The sequence below is a fragment of the Halichoerus grypus genome, chromosome 6 (genome assembly GCF_964656455.1).
Source record: "Halichoerus grypus chromosome 6, mHalGry1.hap1.1, whole genome shotgun sequence".
Classification (NCBI taxonomy): domain Eukaryota; kingdom Metazoa; phylum Chordata; class Mammalia; order Carnivora; family Phocidae; genus Halichoerus; species Halichoerus grypus.
Window position 1 is genome coordinate 106,457,177 of NC_135717.1, and position 17,590 is coordinate 106,474,766.

At 41.2% G+C, this 17,590-nt stretch overlaps 1 protein-coding gene and 1 long non-coding RNA gene across 3 annotated transcripts in view; one reads left to right on the forward strand and one right to left on the reverse strand.

The window, feature by feature from the left end:
- Positions 1-8,310, reverse strand: part of CPNE8 (copine 8) — a 224,155-nt gene extending 215,845 nt beyond the window's left edge. For both annotated transcript variants that reach the window (XM_036082452.2, XM_036082455.2), the window contains exon 1: positions 8,025-8,310. In XM_036082452.2, the coding sequence (XP_035938345.1) occupies positions 8,025-8,161 (137 nt within the window). In that variant the 5' untranslated portion in view covers positions 8,162-8,310. The remainder of the gene's footprint in view (positions 1-8,024) is intronic.
- A 60-nt stretch (positions 8,311-8,370) lies between these two features.
- LOC144382358 (uncharacterized) lies at positions 8,371-11,798 on the forward strand. Its single transcript, XR_013449143.1, has 2 exons — positions 8,371-8,463; positions 11,524-11,798. It is a non-coding gene; the product is annotated as an uncharacterized LOC144382358 (long non-coding RNA).
- The last annotated feature ends 5,792 nt before the right edge of the window (positions 11,799-17,590 follow it).

Here is a 17,590-nt window from a genome sequence, read left to right on the forward strand (position 1 = left end):
TGAATAGTTCTACCAATAAACAGAAGTACTTACTTCCCAGGGACTATCACTGATATTTTGTTTCTTCAGAATTTCACAAAGTTAACTGATAATTCCCTCAATGTTTGGAGTATTATTCTTTGTAGAATAAACTTGACAAAATGTCTCATAACTTGAACAAGAATACCCAAGAGCTAGTGTCGCTGGCTGAAGAGGCATTAACATTGATGGTTGTCATAAGTTTGGAAACATTAAGGTATTGCGCGTCAGGCTGTGAATAATGGCCCTTGGGGCAAGGCACCCTTTAAATACATCTCACTTTATTGTTGATGATAAAAGCTTCATCCTCCTTCAGCCTGTGTTGTCATCTACTCAGATATGTTTTATCACATGTCCAACACGAAAGAACTGTCTAAATGTCAGTCCATTGATTTTATTGGTAGGACATAAGAATGTGGCAGAATGTGCTTTCATTCTAAAACTTTGTTGTTAAACACGACTTTCTATCTGTCAAATCCCATTGGGTCCACATGTCTAATTGTGTGTTTTGGTGTGGGGGGAGCCATGGAGTAGAATCCGAGAAATGTCCTATGCATTTCCAAATCCACACTCTTCTGACCACTTTTAGGTATTATGAGCTGGACTATCATTATCACCTTGAACATGAAGTTTTATGTCACCTTGCATTTCATGTTTCTAGGACTCCCCTAATTGATTATAAATCTGTCCAAAATACAGGTACCTGTCTTCTATGTTGCTTTATTCCATCTAGTAATATATTCATAAGAAAATGAGATAAGACTAACAGCTATTAACTGCTTTTCTTGTGACAGGCACAATCCTGGGCGCTTTATAGACTTTATTTCATTTACCTCTCCAATAATCCTATAAATTTGGTTTTTAAAGCATTTCTGTATTACTGATTAGGAAATGAAATTCCAAAAGTTGAAATAAGTTACCCGAAATAACATTCCAAAAAGGGATAAAAATGGGATTTAAAGACATCTGTCTGACTCCTAATTCCATTTTCTTGCTGCTATACTCTGCTGCCCCAAATTCTCATTAATCTTTCAATGCAACTTTCTCATGGGAATAAAAGTATTTAGAAAGGTGCAGCCAGTAGTTTAGGACTTGAGTCTGCTTATTTAAAGAGGAGTAGGGGGGGCAGGAAACAACCAAAATAAGCTATTAAAATCCCCTTGAGAAGATAGCTTATTAATAACTTCAGCTCTAGAAAACTATCCCCGGGGAAAAAAATAATCATAGCTGTTGTCAAGTGTTCGTGAGTAAGAATGCTCATTAGCATTATGCTGAATAGTAACTTTCTGAAATAAATTTTGGAAAATAAGAGCTAAGTTAAATAAATATAGTATGCCCATAAAATAGACTACATCACAGACATGGAGGGTTATTTTTCTCAAAACCTAATGACAGTAACATATACATGATATAAAACAAACCGAATGGTACAGAAGATAAATTGTATAGAATATAGTATGATCCCTTTATATAATGTGTGTGAGCATACGCACACACGCGAACACACGAGGGAAAGAGAGGGACTATAAAGGTGACGTTATAAATAAGAGAGAAATGAACTAAATGTTCACGGTTTGATGGAACAGTGGGTGATTTTTATTTTGTATGCATATCCATCTATAATTTTGAGTGCTTAACTAATATGAAAAGCAGTATTTTCACTCATATAGATGTATTAACTTACTAAACCCTCAAAACAAATAAAAGACATAGGGGCTATTATTCTCCCCACTTTACAGATGAGGAAATTGAGGAACAGAGAGATTAAGTAACTTTCCAAGGCTTCACAGCTAGTAGTGGTAGAACTGGTCTAGTTCTACACCCGTGCTCTTCAAGACCAAGTAAAACTGGCTCAAATAAGCGAGTGTTTTTAGTTCTAAAGCAGGCTAACAACTGAATAAAACCCCTTTCAGAAGGACTGTTTTTCTTCCCTGCCTTGAGTAAACATAAATAGGGAATGCAGGCTTCTGTCTGTTATGCCACAGAAAAGTACCTAAAAGAGGACAGCCGTTTACACCCTCTCTCTCGTGGCCTCGCTTTGTGAATTGCTTCTGACTCACATTCTCCACATCCCAGGGCTGTTTTAGAACAACCCAGGCCCCAAATGCTACAAAAAAAAAAAAAAAAAACACCACAGGGCAGACCAAAATATTGGTGGAACACCACCATGAGGAAGGCTTTTGCAACTCCCACGTAGAGACTTTAAGATCACTGTCCAGAAAAGCCCTCGTACAAATATTCCTGAAACTCTGGGGCTGAGCCAAACCCACAAGGCTGAGAAAAGCACCGTGGGGTCACTACACTTTTGAACCACGAGTCCTCAGGAACTACAGAGCCAGAAGAATACGATGTTAAGGCCGTGCCACACTTGGCCCTCAGTTTACCTGTTATTAACATGGTAACAAGCATTCTGGCTTCCCCTAGCTTAGAGTAACATTATTAATTTTTCAGTTAACAACATCATTTGAAACCTATTTACACACTAAGTCCAAACTTCTTGTCTTTTTAAAGAAGGGTAGAGTATGTCTAAGAGCTAAACCAACGGGGCCTGGAGTGGAAACCCCCATTGCTGTGTTTAAACTCCTTCCTTCTTTCACCATAGATAATCGGAACAGCGAACGCATCTGCTTCAAACTGGGCCAATCCCCGCTGGACCAAGCAGATTCTCTCTCTTGCAATACCCATTTACTTTCCCAGGTGGTCTGGAACTGGAACTGTAACATGTAAACTTGCAAAGTATAGGCATGCCACCAGTGGATGGGGGAACAGAAAAAAAAAAAAAAGTCTTCAAAGTAAGAGAGAATAAGGAAGACGTGGAAAGAAACACGTGAAAAGGAGAAGAAAGGAAAAAGCACACAGAGCTTCAGTTATCTACCTGTTTCATTCCCAATACACTTGCGAGCTGTCACAACCTTTCACGGATTATGAAACCACAAGCCTCACTTAACTCCAAGTAGAGAAGCAAGACCACAACACCTTGACACTGCCATTTCTAAAAGTGACAGTCCAAGAGCAGCAAACTTTTTCCTTTGTATAATCTTTTACAAAAGGCCTATAAACAGCGATGTGTATGTAAGCAACATATGTTTAACAATGAGCTCTCCAAAAAAATGCTGAATGCAGAGATGTGTGTGTGCATGTGTGTATTTACATAATGTTATAAATTTTACTGACATAAAGTATGTGTAGATGAGCACACAACTTCTAGATAATAAAAGTATATTTCCATAGGGCCAACTGATTCCCACAGAATGTCTTAAGTGCAGACAACAACAAAACAAGCCCTGATTTGCAGTATTTCCCACTTTCCATGGTGTAAATATTCCCACTACAGCCAACTTCAACCTATCAATGTGATGTCACTGAACAGGGATGGAAAAGATGAGCAGCAGCACGTGACGCGTAATACTGTCAGCTCACCGATTAAAAAGATAGAGCACAGGTGACAGTAAAGAGTATAGATAACAGTAAAATGTAGTAAAATCACTAAGAAGTGATAACTTTTGAGTGTGTCTTAACTTTGTTTTAAAATATAATGTATTTAATTTTAGGTTTATATGATTTAATGTTTAATAATTGCTTTATTTAACAACTGGTGCACAAATTCCTGTCTCAGTCCCATTCGGGTCAGATCCAGCACACATCCCTGGAAAGTATCTTCCAGTATCTGAGAAGGATAGGTATTGCTAATCCAGATCGAGTGACTACAGCCAGTCATTTCCTCATCGAACAGGTAAACATTTTAATGTGTATTATCAGCACATGATAAACCTGTGAAAAGTCCAGATTCCTGGGCCCCAGTCCCAGAGATTTTGAGAGTAGATCTGGCATGGGGACCCAGAAGTCTGTATTTTAATAGGCAAGCAACCCTCTCTGTGCCAGATGATTTATTCAGAGAATGTCAGCATCCAACATTTGTTGACTACATATTCTATGCCAGGCTCAGAAACCACGGACATGAAAGGAACAAAACTTGTCTTCAAGGTGAATACAGAAACCAAGAGTTATAATGGAACTCTAATACTGGTACCTACCACTTTGGGAGAGGAATCCTGAGAGAAATGGTGTTTGACCTGAGTCTTGAAGAAGGAGCACCAGCTAATCAAAACGACAAGGGGGAAGGGAGGAAGGGGTGTCTGGGGCAGAGAGACGGGCAGGTGCATAGCCACACGGGCAAAGAGGACTCAGTCCACTAGGACACCAGCACGTGCTTTGGGGACTGTACCACTGATAAGTGTTTTGCAGCCACATTTATCTGTCATCAGCTTTAGCACAGAGTAAGCACATATTAGTTAGACTATGTTCAGTCACGTGTTCATGTGAGGAGTGGTGGTAGATTAGGCAGAAGAGTCATGGCCAGGTCGGGTGGGACTTTACAGAACGCCTAGCACAAAGTAGGTGCTCCCATTTTGTATTCTTCCTTCAACGTGTTTAAAATTGGTCTTATCGCCATTATAAGATTATTGCTGCAAAAGAAGTTACGTGTGGTGGCTAACTTACAAAGTCTAGAAACACAGAAGGCTCTCACGGCTTTTTTAATGGATAAGCTACCTTCTCAATTGGAGAAAATGACCGAGACTATGGGTTAGAAATAGTTCACCAAACCAAAGTTCCAAGGAAATGGGTGATTACTACGTATTATTTTTCCCTTTGGTTTTACCTTGTTCTAATTCATCTGTTTTCAGAATCCAATGGGAATGCCATAAATGTTATTTTATGTTTCTAAGGTTGTATCATTTCAGCTATTGGCATTTTAATTAGGTAACCCAATTAACTTTAAAAATCTATGAAGTAACATAATGAAGAAAAATGAATGCGAGAACTACACAATGGGTTAAAGGGAAGTCGTAGAGTAGGAGCTTCTCTACCTAAACAACTAGAAGAGTGGACTTGTCACCCTAACACACCAAGTCTGTGGCCACCTCCATGTCATACTGTCCCTTCTCTAATGCAAACCATGCCCATCCATCTCACCTCCCCTCAAGCCCCATCTCCTCCTTGTAGAATATTCCAAGCAATCCACTGCACAGTGATCTCGTCCCTCTCCGTGCATGATCCTCATCTTCGGATGTAGTCCTACGTGATCATATATTATGGAATACCCATCTCCCAACCAGACTTTACATTTTCAGAGAACTTCTCTTGCATGTGTCATGGAGCAGGGCATAATGCTAAACATATAAAAGACACTAAACACTTGGTGAGTGAATAGACTAAATGATCTCCATGAATTATAATACTGAAGCTTCAATTGTTGATTTTCTCACCTCCCCCAAAATGAAGATAAAAACATCATAAAGATTTTTAAAGGTCTCAGACTGGGGACAAAGAAAGGAGGTTATCAAAAGGGATTCCATTCCTGAGTTGTTTTTTAAGTGTCAGCAAAGCCGCAGAAGCGTCTATTGTCTCTAACATAGAAAGGCAAAGGAAATTCCTTGCTCTGCTTGCCCATAGTAAGACTGAGGGGCCTACAATTGAGCCTTGTTGCTAAGTGAAATCCCCCCCAAAACATCCTAAAATATAAGCTCTTTATACTCATCAAAGAAGAAAGAGAACAGGTATCCCCAGGCTGCCTCTATCCCTGTCTTCTTTACCAATTTACTGAAGTACAAAAGAGAAGGATTATTTACAGAATTCCAAACTGAAGCATATATAATACATTTATTCAGTAAATACTATTTCCAATATCATAATAGCTAACATATTTTAACACTTTCTTTTGTGTCTTACAGTGTGTAGGCATTTTTCTGACATCATCTTATCAAACTCTGATATCATTCTATATGAGATAAATACCATAATTTTTCTCATTTTAGAGATGAGGAAGCTCAGCTTAAGTAACAACTCCAAGGTAACAACGTAAGTCACAGAGACAGAATCTGTAACCGGGTCTCTTATGCCAAAGCCCAAAGGACACCATCTATGTTTACAAGATTCAATTCCCAACAATGTAAGTACTCTAAATACTTGGGTTCTATTTCAGGATTGTTTTTTAATTTGAAAACTTAAAAATTATTATTATTTTCTTAAAGATTTTATTTATTTATTTGACAGAGAGATAGAGAGCACAAGTACGCAGAGTGGCAGGCAGAAGGAGCGGGAGAAGCAGGCTCTCCACTAAGCAGGGAGCCAGACGTGGGGCTCGATCCCAGGACCCTGGGATCATGACCTGAGCCGAAGGCAGCCGCTTAACTGACTGAGCCACCCAGGCACCCCTGAAAACTTAAAACTTAAAAAAAGACACCAAATCAATGATATGAAGAAAAGGCTAGAACAAGGGGATGTCCAGGGCCTGCGGTACCAAGTTTAAACAAACTGGCTTAAAGCCAGTTAACTAGAAGATTCCCTACACACACACACACACACACACACACACACACACACACACGAGTGGTTAACTGTGGATCCCATGGGCAGACAGACCCGTGAAGGTATCATTTCCCCATCAGTCCTAAAGAGTTTTGGGAAATTTGGATTTAATTTATAACATTTTAATATTCATTCCAGGCACAGGCCACATGCCATGCAGGCTTTGTAAGATGTTCAGCAGAGGAGAAGAACTCTAGAAAATGCTTTTATTGTAGGACTTTTGGCCTTGCATTATGTATGTATACTAATGACCTCCCTTGAGCAAACGCAGCTTCAGAGAAAAGAAAAGGGCCTAGAAATTAATGTCTGAAAAGAGTTTTCCATATAGCTTCACCTGTTCCCTTAAAGCAAAGAACAAAGTAAGGCAAGAGCCAAGCTTAGCTATCATTAACAGCATTGTTCCAGTCTGAGGTCAGCCTTAAGAGGAAGCTAGCAATCACGGGACATAGTTTCAGGCATAGCTGAAGGCTATTCCCTATCCCCTAATTAACACTTCTACTGGTTGTTGGTGCTTGAATTTCCACAAAAAAAGAAAATCCATTTCTTTGGCTTTAGACCCAGTCTTGTGAAAATGCAAAACCGAATACTCCTGGGGTAACAGAATTTTAAGTTTCAGGGTTTATTTCCATCCAAGATTCTCCAGGTTTGTTAGATTCCTTCAAGGCAAATTTTGCTAAGGAAAGGAATGCGAGGGGGTGGCAATTTAGGGCATTGAAAACAACCTTGGGGCCAAAGTGGTCAGGAGAGAAGAGAGTTTTCCACTGAGAGAGATCCTAGTATGCAAACAAGGGAGTGGGCTCCAGAGTCGATACGATGCAAATTCTCCCTCTCCTGTTGCCATTATCAATTTAGTATAGTCCGCCCCATCTCCTTCTCAAAATCTTATGCGATACAGCAATTATGCGGCTTTATTTACAGGAAAACTGACCCAAACAACGTCAGGCAAAGGATTTGAAATTTACAGTCCTTGGGCAGCTGTTACAAGCACTCAAACTGCGTCTATTTGCAGGCAGAAAGTCGTGACTTCCCAGATTTTAGGTAAGGCACACATTTGTCTGCAAAGAGAGCTGGAGCCGAAATCTCTACCTATCAGGCATAAGGCAAGAAGCCCGGGGGGGGGGGGGGGGAAGCCAGCTGGATGGCTCCAGGAAGTGGGTGGGGAGGAAGCTGCGAGGTTTGGAGCCAACTGTAGCAATAGCAGGTTTGCACACGCCTAGCGAAGGGAGTCCCGGGCCACTGCGTGCATTGGTCACAGGCGCTTTGGGCAATGCTGTCCCCTTTGATTCCCGTCATCACCCAACCACACAGCTCGGGTTTGGGGCGTAAAAAGGGCTTGCAAAGTGGGCGGCGGCCGGGGTTCCCGCCCCTGAGTCACAGCCCAGCCAACTTTTACTGCATTTCCCAGGAAGAAAATTAAAAGTCTCAGTTCCGTAGCCCACCACTCGCTTCCAGTTCGCGCTCTCCGCTCTGTGTCACTGGAGCTGGGGGGTGACTCAGACCCACAACTGGGGTGTTTCCCACTCGTCTCGCAACTTCTCACCCCAGCAAAGCCTCGGGGTACCCCGAGCGCTTGGCAAGCGCTACCCACCAGGCAGATGGGAGAGCAGAAGGAGGGAGGGGAAGGGCTGCGTCCTCACCTGCAGGACACGGACACCTCCACCCGCGTGGCCGGGATGGCCGCGCTCAGCTGGTTCAAGTCCCCGATGCCCGCAGTGCTGGTGTAGCGGCTGTCCATCTTGGGTGGAGGCGCCGCGGACTTGTCCGGCGCCCACATCCAGAGCTCGGGCAGACTAAGGTCTCAGAGCCCAGCTCTCGACAGCCGGGGATGGGGGTTGAGGGTGGAGGCAGAGGAAGGAGGGCGGAGGCAGCTCGCGGGAAGGGGGAGGGAGAGGGAGGGGGAGGCGGACCCGAGCAAAGCCGCGAGGGAACCGCGAGCCAGTCCTGGCCCAGGCCGAGGCCGCCGGGGAAGTGGCGCACGGGGCTCCCGGCTTCCCTGCCCCCTCCTTGCAGGCAGCAGCCCCAGCAGGGGATAACTTCGTGATCCTTGCCAGGCTCTGGGTGCCAGGCTCTGAGGAGGTAGGGGGCACGAGACCCAGACCCCAACCGTCTAGGAGAGCAAGCCCTGGCCGGCTGGGCGCGCGGCTAGGGTTTTGTCTCCGCCTCTACACACCCACTCCCGCCTCCTGGGCCGCGACTCCCTCCTCCTGTCAATCAGGTGTGGACGGGAATGTCACGCAGTTCGCTTGCCTGGGCTGGAAGCTGGAGGTGTGGGTGCCTGGAGGTGTGGGCGCCTTTGCCTGTTCCTGACTCCCCCCATCGTAGGTCCGTCCCTCCTTACCCCGCGCGGGTCCTCACCGAAGCCCATGGAGGTCCCTCCCACCTTGCCTTCGGGCAGGTGAGCCGGGTCCCCGTTTCTGGACTGCCCACTCTCGGCCATCTGAGGGTTGGGGACAATGGGACATGAGGACAGTGTTCCGTATGCGGTGGTAAAGTGACGGATCAAGATCTGGGACAAGGCGGGAACAGGAGGGACTCTAATGTGGAGGGAGGGGGACTATTTGGGGCTTAAGGGGACCATTTGGTTTCCCTCTTCCCTCAGTTCCTCGAAATATGGGGATCTAATTGTGACAGCCCTCCTATAGTCAGGACTCTTCTGCGGCCCCTCGCTTCCAAATGCTTGGAAGTTCTGCCCTGAAACCTGGAGGTCACAACCATTTAACGCAGCTCCCTTACCCCGACTCCCACCGGTAAGACCCGAATGAAACTGGACGGACGGAAGCAGAGAGGAGCCGGAGTGAGCTCCGCATTTGGGAAACTGGATTCTGGGGCAGTCATACTGGTGTCAGAATGCCGAGGCGGCCAACGTCTGGGGAGGTACCCGCGACTCCCCTCCATTGCAGCGACCTTATTGGCGGCACCTTGCCTCCGGCCTCACCCGTGCGCCTGCGGGTCCCCAGGCGCTAGCCAGCAGGGGGCGACCGAGAACCGGACGCGGAGTTCCGCCTAGAAGCGTGGAGCTCCGACCGCTGTCCGTCCGCCTTCTCTTAACGCGCCAACCACGGAGTTTCCAGCCGGCAGGACTAACTCAGAGAGGTTTTCGTGGTTGAGAACCTGTCATACGTTGTAACATTTTAATCCACTTGGAGCCACCTGCCTAGAGAATCTGTAGAGTTGCCGGTGAGGACGTGTAGGCACTGTCGTGCCTCTTCCCCTGCCAAGATCCTCCCCGTATTTCATCCTTGGTTTCCTTTCCTGATCTCCTAGCCCACCCCTTGTCATCCCTTAAATCCAGAGGTTCTGTGTTTCTTTTTTTTCCGTCGCTGATTAACCTGTAGTTTATTACTCTTTGGAAATGTCCTAAAACTCCAGACATTACTCTTATGTTGCCCAAAATTAATTTGGGGGACTAGACCTACGTGTATTTTTCTAAGGTTATTTCATAGAAGCCTATGAAGAAATAAAAGTTGAGAACTTTAAAATAGTACCCAGCCCATAAATCCTTTACTTCTTAATTTTTCCAGTTTATTGAGCTACAATTGATATGTAATAAACTGCACATATTTAAAGTGTGCCATTTAATAAATTTTGATACATATATACTCCTATGAAGCCATCACCCTAATCAAAATAATCAGCCATTCCATCACCCCACAAGTTTTCTCAGTCCCTCCTTTCGCCACTAAAAACAACCCTCCAGACAACCCCTGGTCTTCTTTATATCACTGTAGAGAAGTTTGCATTTTCTGTAATTACATATGTATGGAATCATATAACATGTACTCTTTTTTGTGTGGCTTCTTCCACTAAGCAAAATTCTTTTGAGATTTATCCCCACATTGTTGAGCACATCAATAGTGCATTTCTTTTTTGTTGTTGACTAGTATTCCATTGTATAGATATGCCACAAATTGTTTATCCATTCACGTTAGTGGACATTTTAGTTTCTTCCAGGTTTGAGCTATTACAAATAAAACTGCTATGAACATTTATGCATCTTTATGTGGACATATGCTTTCATTACTTTTGGGTAAATACTAGAAGTGGAATAGCTGGGCCATAAGGAATGTGAATGTTTAGCTTTTTAAGAAACTATTAAAATATTTTCCAAAATAGTTTTACTATTTTCCATTCCCACAGCATTATACGAGTTTCAGTTGCTTCGTATCCTCATCAGCACTTATTTTGTTACTCTTTTAAACTTTAGCCAATCCAATAGGTGTGTTGAGAGTAGGTTAATGACTAATAATGTTGTCATTATGGGTCTCAGTGTGGATTAATGACATTTTTATGTGCTTATTTGCTATCTGTGTATCTTCTTTGGTAAAGTGTCTATTCAAATCTTTTGCCCATTTTTATTGGGTTATTAGTTTTATTATTCCTTAGTTTTTAGAGTTCTTTATATATTCTGTATACAAGTCCTTTATCACATACAGTTTATAAAATAAGTTCTGCCAGCCTGTGCCTTGTATTTTCATTTTCTTAATAGTCTACCAAAGAGTTGAAGTTCCTAATTTTGATGAATCCAGTTATTCAACTTTACCTATTATTGATTATAATGTTGGTGTTGAATCAAAGAAATCTTTGCCTAATCTGAGGCCATAAAAATGATCTTACATGTTTTCTTCTAGAAGTTTTATACTTTCAGGTTTTGCATTTAAGCCTATGATTAATTTGTTTTTTATCAAAGTTCTCTTTTTTACACATCAAGATCAAATTTTTCTAGCACCTTTGTTAAAAAGACCAACCTTTCTCCCTGACTCGTCTTTGTCCTTTTGTCAAAAATCAGTTCGTCATAAATGAGTCCGTTTTTTCACTCTATCCTATTTCATTGATCTGTGTTTCTTTAAACCAATACCACAGTTTCAATTACTACAGCTTTTAAAATAACTTGAAATCAGGTAGTATAACTTCTCCAACTTTGATCTTTTTAAAAATTCTTTTGTCATTTTTGATTCTGGTCATTTTTGATTCTTTGCATTTCCATGTAAATTTTAGAATCAGCTGGGCAATGTCTACCAAAAAAAATCTTATCAAGATTTTGATTGGGATTCCATTGATTCAATAGACCACTTAAAGAAGAGTAGATAAGATTAGTCTTCTGATCCATGAACATTATATGTCTTTCCATTTATTTAGGTCTTCTTTAATGTCAATCAGTAATGGACTGGTGTCCTTAAAAGAGAAAGATTTGGAGACACACAGCCACACAGGGAAGAAAGCCATGTAAAGACAGAGACAGAGATTGGAATTATGCTGCCACAAACCAAGGGATGTCAAGGATTGTTGGTAACCACCAGAAGCTAGAAGAGTTAGGGAAGGAATCTTCCCTAGAGCCTTTGGGAAGAGCATGGTCCTGCCAACACCTTGATCCCAAAACCGTGAGAGAATAAATTTCTGTTGTTTTAAGTCAACTGGTTTGTGGTAATTTGTTACAGCAGCCCTAAGAAAACTAATGCATGATGATAACACTAATTATTTCAATTTTGCTAATTTTTTTCAAGTTCAGTACTTGTAAATTCATCATACTGAAGTAAGCTTTAAATGACAAAATTTTTAAAGTATATTCAAACTCTATTAATATAGTCAGCACAGTACATAAAGAACTACAATTTTTAAAAATGATTTTAATAACCTAATATCATGAATTATGGCATGTCTATTTCCTTAAACTTTTTATTGTGGAGAATTTTTAATAAAAAGCTTATATTTATTGAAATGCATTTAAATAATATGAATGACTTTAGAGTTGCTAAAAGCCAAAGGTAAATTTCATTTACTAAAATTTGTAAGCAGCCATTATTCACCACATTAGTGATTCAGTAAACATTAGTTGAATGTTTACTATGTGCTAGGCAATGGGCTAGATCTAGGAGGTAAAGCTCATTCTGGCAAGGAGATGCATGACTGCATAGAGATATTACTGAATGAATCATTAAGTTCTTTTCATTTCTGGGATTTCATTATTCTACAAAATTAGGGAAGACCTCAGTTTGTAAATTAAATTGTCATTGTACCTTATTTTTAAGAAGCATTTATTTAGGGGTGCCTGGGTGGCTCAGATGGTTAAGCATCTGCCTTCGGCTCAGGTCATGATCCCAGGGTCCTGGGATCGAGTCCCACATCGGGCTCCCTGCTCCTTGGGAGCCTGCTTCTCCCTCTGCCTCTCTCTCTCTCTCTGTCTCTCTGTTTCTCATGAATAAATAAATAAAAATCTTAAAAAAAAGAAGCATTTATTTATAAAATAGCATAAAAAGAATCAGCTAGCCTGAAAAAGCATATTTTCATAATAAGACAAAGTTCATTTACCTCATCCAGCAAGTGGTGTACCATCTCTCATAGAAGTACTGGACGGAGCAGTTCTTGACACAATAGCTAAGTGGAAAATTTGCTCCATCAGACTCAACAAACTATTCCACCCCAGGGTAAGTCAGAAATACCAGCATTAATGGGGCGCCTGGGTGGCTCAGTCAGTTAAGCGTCCAGTTCTTGATTTTGGCTCAGGTCATGAGCTCAGGGTCGGGCTCTGAGCTCAGCGCGGAGTCTGCTTGTCCCTCTCCCTCTACTCCTCCCCCAGTTAATGCTCTCTCTCTCTCTCAAATAAATAAATTAAATCTTAAAAAAAAAAATACAAGCATTACTACATGCTCACCTTCAAAATGTCCTTGGGAAATTGAAGAAAATAGATAGCTATGTCATCACTTAACCTATGTGGATAACTGTGTAATCACTTTGGCCACTTGACCTGCTCTATGAAAGTACAGCTTAAAAAATAAACATATAATAGCAAAGAATTGACTAACTAATTATGGAAAAATGGCAGCTCAGGGAAGACATTATGATGAGAGGCCAAAATGTGTTCTCTGAGTACCTACCTTTTCTCTGACCTGCTAATGATTTGAAGATGATTTACTCAAAGTTATTCAAATCTGCAGATAATTCAAATTATTTCAGACATTAAGACAATATTACCATCTTTAACTTGAAGTTACCTTTGTGACTAAAGATCAATATCTCACCAATCTTATAAATATCACCTTTTCAATGGTTAAGGCACTTAGAAAAATACCACTTTTAAAATCTTACAAATAATACAAAATTAAGATATGTCATGAATAAGTGTCCAGAAACATTAAACCCAATATTTCAGGCAAGTAACACCTTTATAAGGGATCTTGGATAATTATTTAAGTAAACCTATTCTCAAGCAAAACAAAAAATTTTTTTAAGGTTTTATTTATTTATTTGAGAAAGAGAGCACACACAAGTGGGGGGCAGGGATGAGGGGCAAAGGGAGAGGAAGAAGCAGACTCCCCACTGAACAAGGAACCCCATGTGGGCCTCCTCAATCCCAGGACCCTGGGATCATGACCTGAGCCGAAGGCAGACGTTTAACCAACTGAGCCACCCAGGCGTCCCCCAAGCAAAAATTTTTCCCTGTGTTTGATAAATAAATTTTACACTCAAGAGAGCACTTAGAATACAGGATACTTTCAATTTCAGAATTTCACAGTTAATATTTTTTCTTTTTTTATTTAAACTCAATTAGCCAACATATAGTACATACTTAGTTTTCAATGTAGTGTTCAATAATTTATCAGTTGCGTATAACACCAACTGTGCTCATCACATCACATGCCCTCAATGCCCATCACCCAGTTACCCCATCCCCCACCCACCTCCTCTCCAACAACCCTCAGTTTGTTTCCTAGAGTTAAGAGTCTCTCATGGTTTGTCTCCCTCTCTGATGACTTCCCATTCAGTTTTCCCTCCCTTCCCCTATGATCCTCTGCACCGTTTCTTATATTCCACATATGAGTGAAACCATATGAGAGTCTCTCTCTGACTGACTTATTTCACTTAGCATAATACCCTCCAGTTCCATCCATGTTGATGTAAAAGTTGGGTATTCATCCTTTCTGATGGCTGAGAAATATTCCATTGTATATATGAACCACATCTCCTTTATCTATTCATCTGTTGAAGGGCATCTCGGCTCTTCCCACAGTGTGGCTATTGCGGACATTGCTGCTACGAACATTGGGGTGCAGGTTCCCCTCCTTTTCACTACATCTGTATCTTTGGGGTAAATACCCAGTAGTGCAATTGCTGGGTCATAGGGTAGCTCTATTTTTAAACTTCTTGAAGAACCTCCATACTGTTTTCCAGAGTGCCTGTACCAGCTTGCATTCCCACCAACAGTCACACTTAATATTTAAACACACAGAAGAACACATTTCAAATTCTGTGTTGAAAGTCTCAGGTTGGTTTGGATAATATTTGGTTTTCCATTATCACAAAGTAATTTGACTCATACATCGCCTAGTTAAAGAGATGCCCTAAACTTGGGGGTGAAGGGAGGTTTGGATCAGGAAAGTGATCAAACTGGGGTTAGTTATCTTACTATGATGGAATCTTCTCCTTTTTAAATGATAGTATTTCAGTTATTTACTGCTGTGTAACAAGCCAGTCCAAAACTCAACCACTCAAAACAACAGTGGTTGTCCTAGTTTTCATGCTTCTGTGGGTCAGCAATTAGGGTAGGCCTCAGTCAGGCAGTTCTGCTCCACGTCGTGTCAGTTTGGGTCATGCGCATGGGCTGCATTCAGCTAGAGGCTGGCTGGCCTGGAAAACCCAAGAAGGCTTCATTACCATGGCTGGCAGCTCAGTGCCCTTCCTCCATGGGGCTGCTCTGTGGTTTCTCCTCATTCAGTAGTCTAGCCCAAACTGCACAGCATGGTGACTGGCTTTCCTATAGCCAAAGTGGAAGCTGCCAGGGTTCTGATAGTCCTGGAACTAGCACGTTTCTATTTGCGAAAGCAAGTCATGAGGCCAGCCCAGGTTCAAAGGGAGCAGGGGAGGTAGCTGAGTGACACAAAGGATGGAGCAGCATGCACACATTGGGAGGGAAGGAATTGACAGCAGTCATCTTTGGGGACTACCCACTAAAAAGAGTCAATTCGGGTAAGGCTCAAATAATCATATATCTCTCATTTAGAAAAAACAAACACCAATCTAGTTTTTTCACCACTTTAAATTTGTTTTGTTTGAAAAAAATAAATCTATATAAGGAGCCAGAAATCAAATAGCATGCTTTGTAATGAGTAGAATCACAGTAGTAAGCAAGAATTTGTCTTCAAGAATGACTGTGAGGGGCACCTGGGATTCAGTCGGTTAAGTGTCTAACTCTTAATTTCAGTTCAGGTCTTGATCTCAGGATTATGAGATCGAGTCCCACATGGGGCTCCACGCTGGGCATGGAGCTTGCTTAAGATTCTCTCCCTCTCTCCCTCTCTAAAAAAAACAAAAAAACCAATGCCTTTGCTATCTACATAGTAAACAGGTAGAGAAATAAATATAGGAAATATGAAGAATATGTTCCTTGCTTTCAGGCATCTTTACTTAATATGAGATCAGCATCAACTCATCACATCAATAAAAAATATGAAAGAGCCAGAAATAAGCAGTGACTTGTCATGAGATCATGTGGTATAGGCCAACATGACTGATGCTCAAGGGAGGACATATTAATGAGAAAGAATAACCATTAAAACTTCCCTGGAAAAATGGGACTTGAAAAGAAGAAGACATAGCAATATAGGTGAGGGTGGAAATATGAGCAACTCTAGAAGTAAAAATAAATATCGCATATTTTTGTAGGGTATTGAGAAGACCCAACACCCCAGAGAGGAAGCATGCAAATTTAGATAGACAGAGTGAGGTTATCTTAAAAGACCTTGTAATTAGAGGATATGTAAAAGGATAGGAAGCTAAAGTTATCTAATCCTACCCTGTCCAATAGAGTGGCCTTAAGTCACAAGTGGCTATTTAAAGTTAATCAATATTAAATAAAATTTAAAATGCAGTTTCTCAGTTGCATTAGTTACATTTCAAAAGCTCAATGGCCACATATAACTAGTGGCTACCCTATTGGTTAGTGCAAATTATAAAACATTTCCTTCACACCATAGGGGTCTATTGGACAGTGCTGACAACCTGTTATATTTCCTAATATTTCTGAAATCTTTTCAACTTTCACTTTCCTTCTGCCATTATCGGTAGTTCAGTATACTACCCTCTTTTACCTGGGATAATGCAACACTCTCCTACTTTGTCTCCCTATTTCCAGTCATGCCCCATTCTGAAGCTAAAATGCACTTTATAAAACATTAATTTGGTCTTGTGAGATTCCCACTGAAACCATTTGTGCCATTCTCTTTGCCCGGAATATTCCTCTGTGCCTCTTTTCTTAGCTCACACTTAGTCTTGAGGTGCCAAGTGAGATGTCACTTCCTCAACCAGGCCTTCTCAAATACCTCTGAGTCTCAGTATTCTCATCTTTAAAATGATACTTTGATCTATGATATATGGTTGGTGAAAATTAAAGATAATGTATGTAATAATGTAGTGCTTAGCACTCAGAATGCATCTACTGATAATGTTTGTGGTGATGATAATAATTTGGTAATGATGGTTTTAAGCTCTCTAGTTCTATTCTCTCACGTAAGCTACCCAGAGTAGCATTCCAAGAGGTGTCTCCCAGCTGTCCAGTAATAATTTAAAATTACTTACATAGCTCATATGACTAACAGAGTTCGACATTCACTATAATTCAATCACATGGCCTTTCCTGAACCATCCTAACCCACTATGCTCTTCTTTTCCTTGAAGTTTTTAATTATATATACACATATATCTTAACTTCATCTTTACTTGGTCAAACTCCTATTTATCCCTCATGGCTTATCTAAAATGTTACTTCCTCATGGAAGTATCCTGTACATATCTTTGCATTGCTTTTAAATAACTATTCTAGGGGTGACTGGGTGGCTCAGTTGGTTGAGCATCAGCTCTTGGTTTCGGCTTAGGTCATGATCTCATGAGTCATGAGATAGAGCGCCGCATCGGGCTCTGCGCTCAGCACAGAGTCCGCTGGAGATTCTCTCCATCTGCCCCTCCCCCCTCCTCTCTCTCTCTCTCTCAAATAAGTAAATCTTAAAATAATAAAAAAATAAATAAGTAAATATTCTAATAGGACTTTATGCATAGAGAACAGACAAAGATGAAATTCTAAGATTCTTTTATCTAATAAGGAAAATGGTAGTTTACGTTTCTTCTAGAGTTACAGGTGTTCATTTGAATATGATTATCTAATGATAACCAGTTAACATTAAGAACTCTCATAAAATAAACCTTACACTCCTTG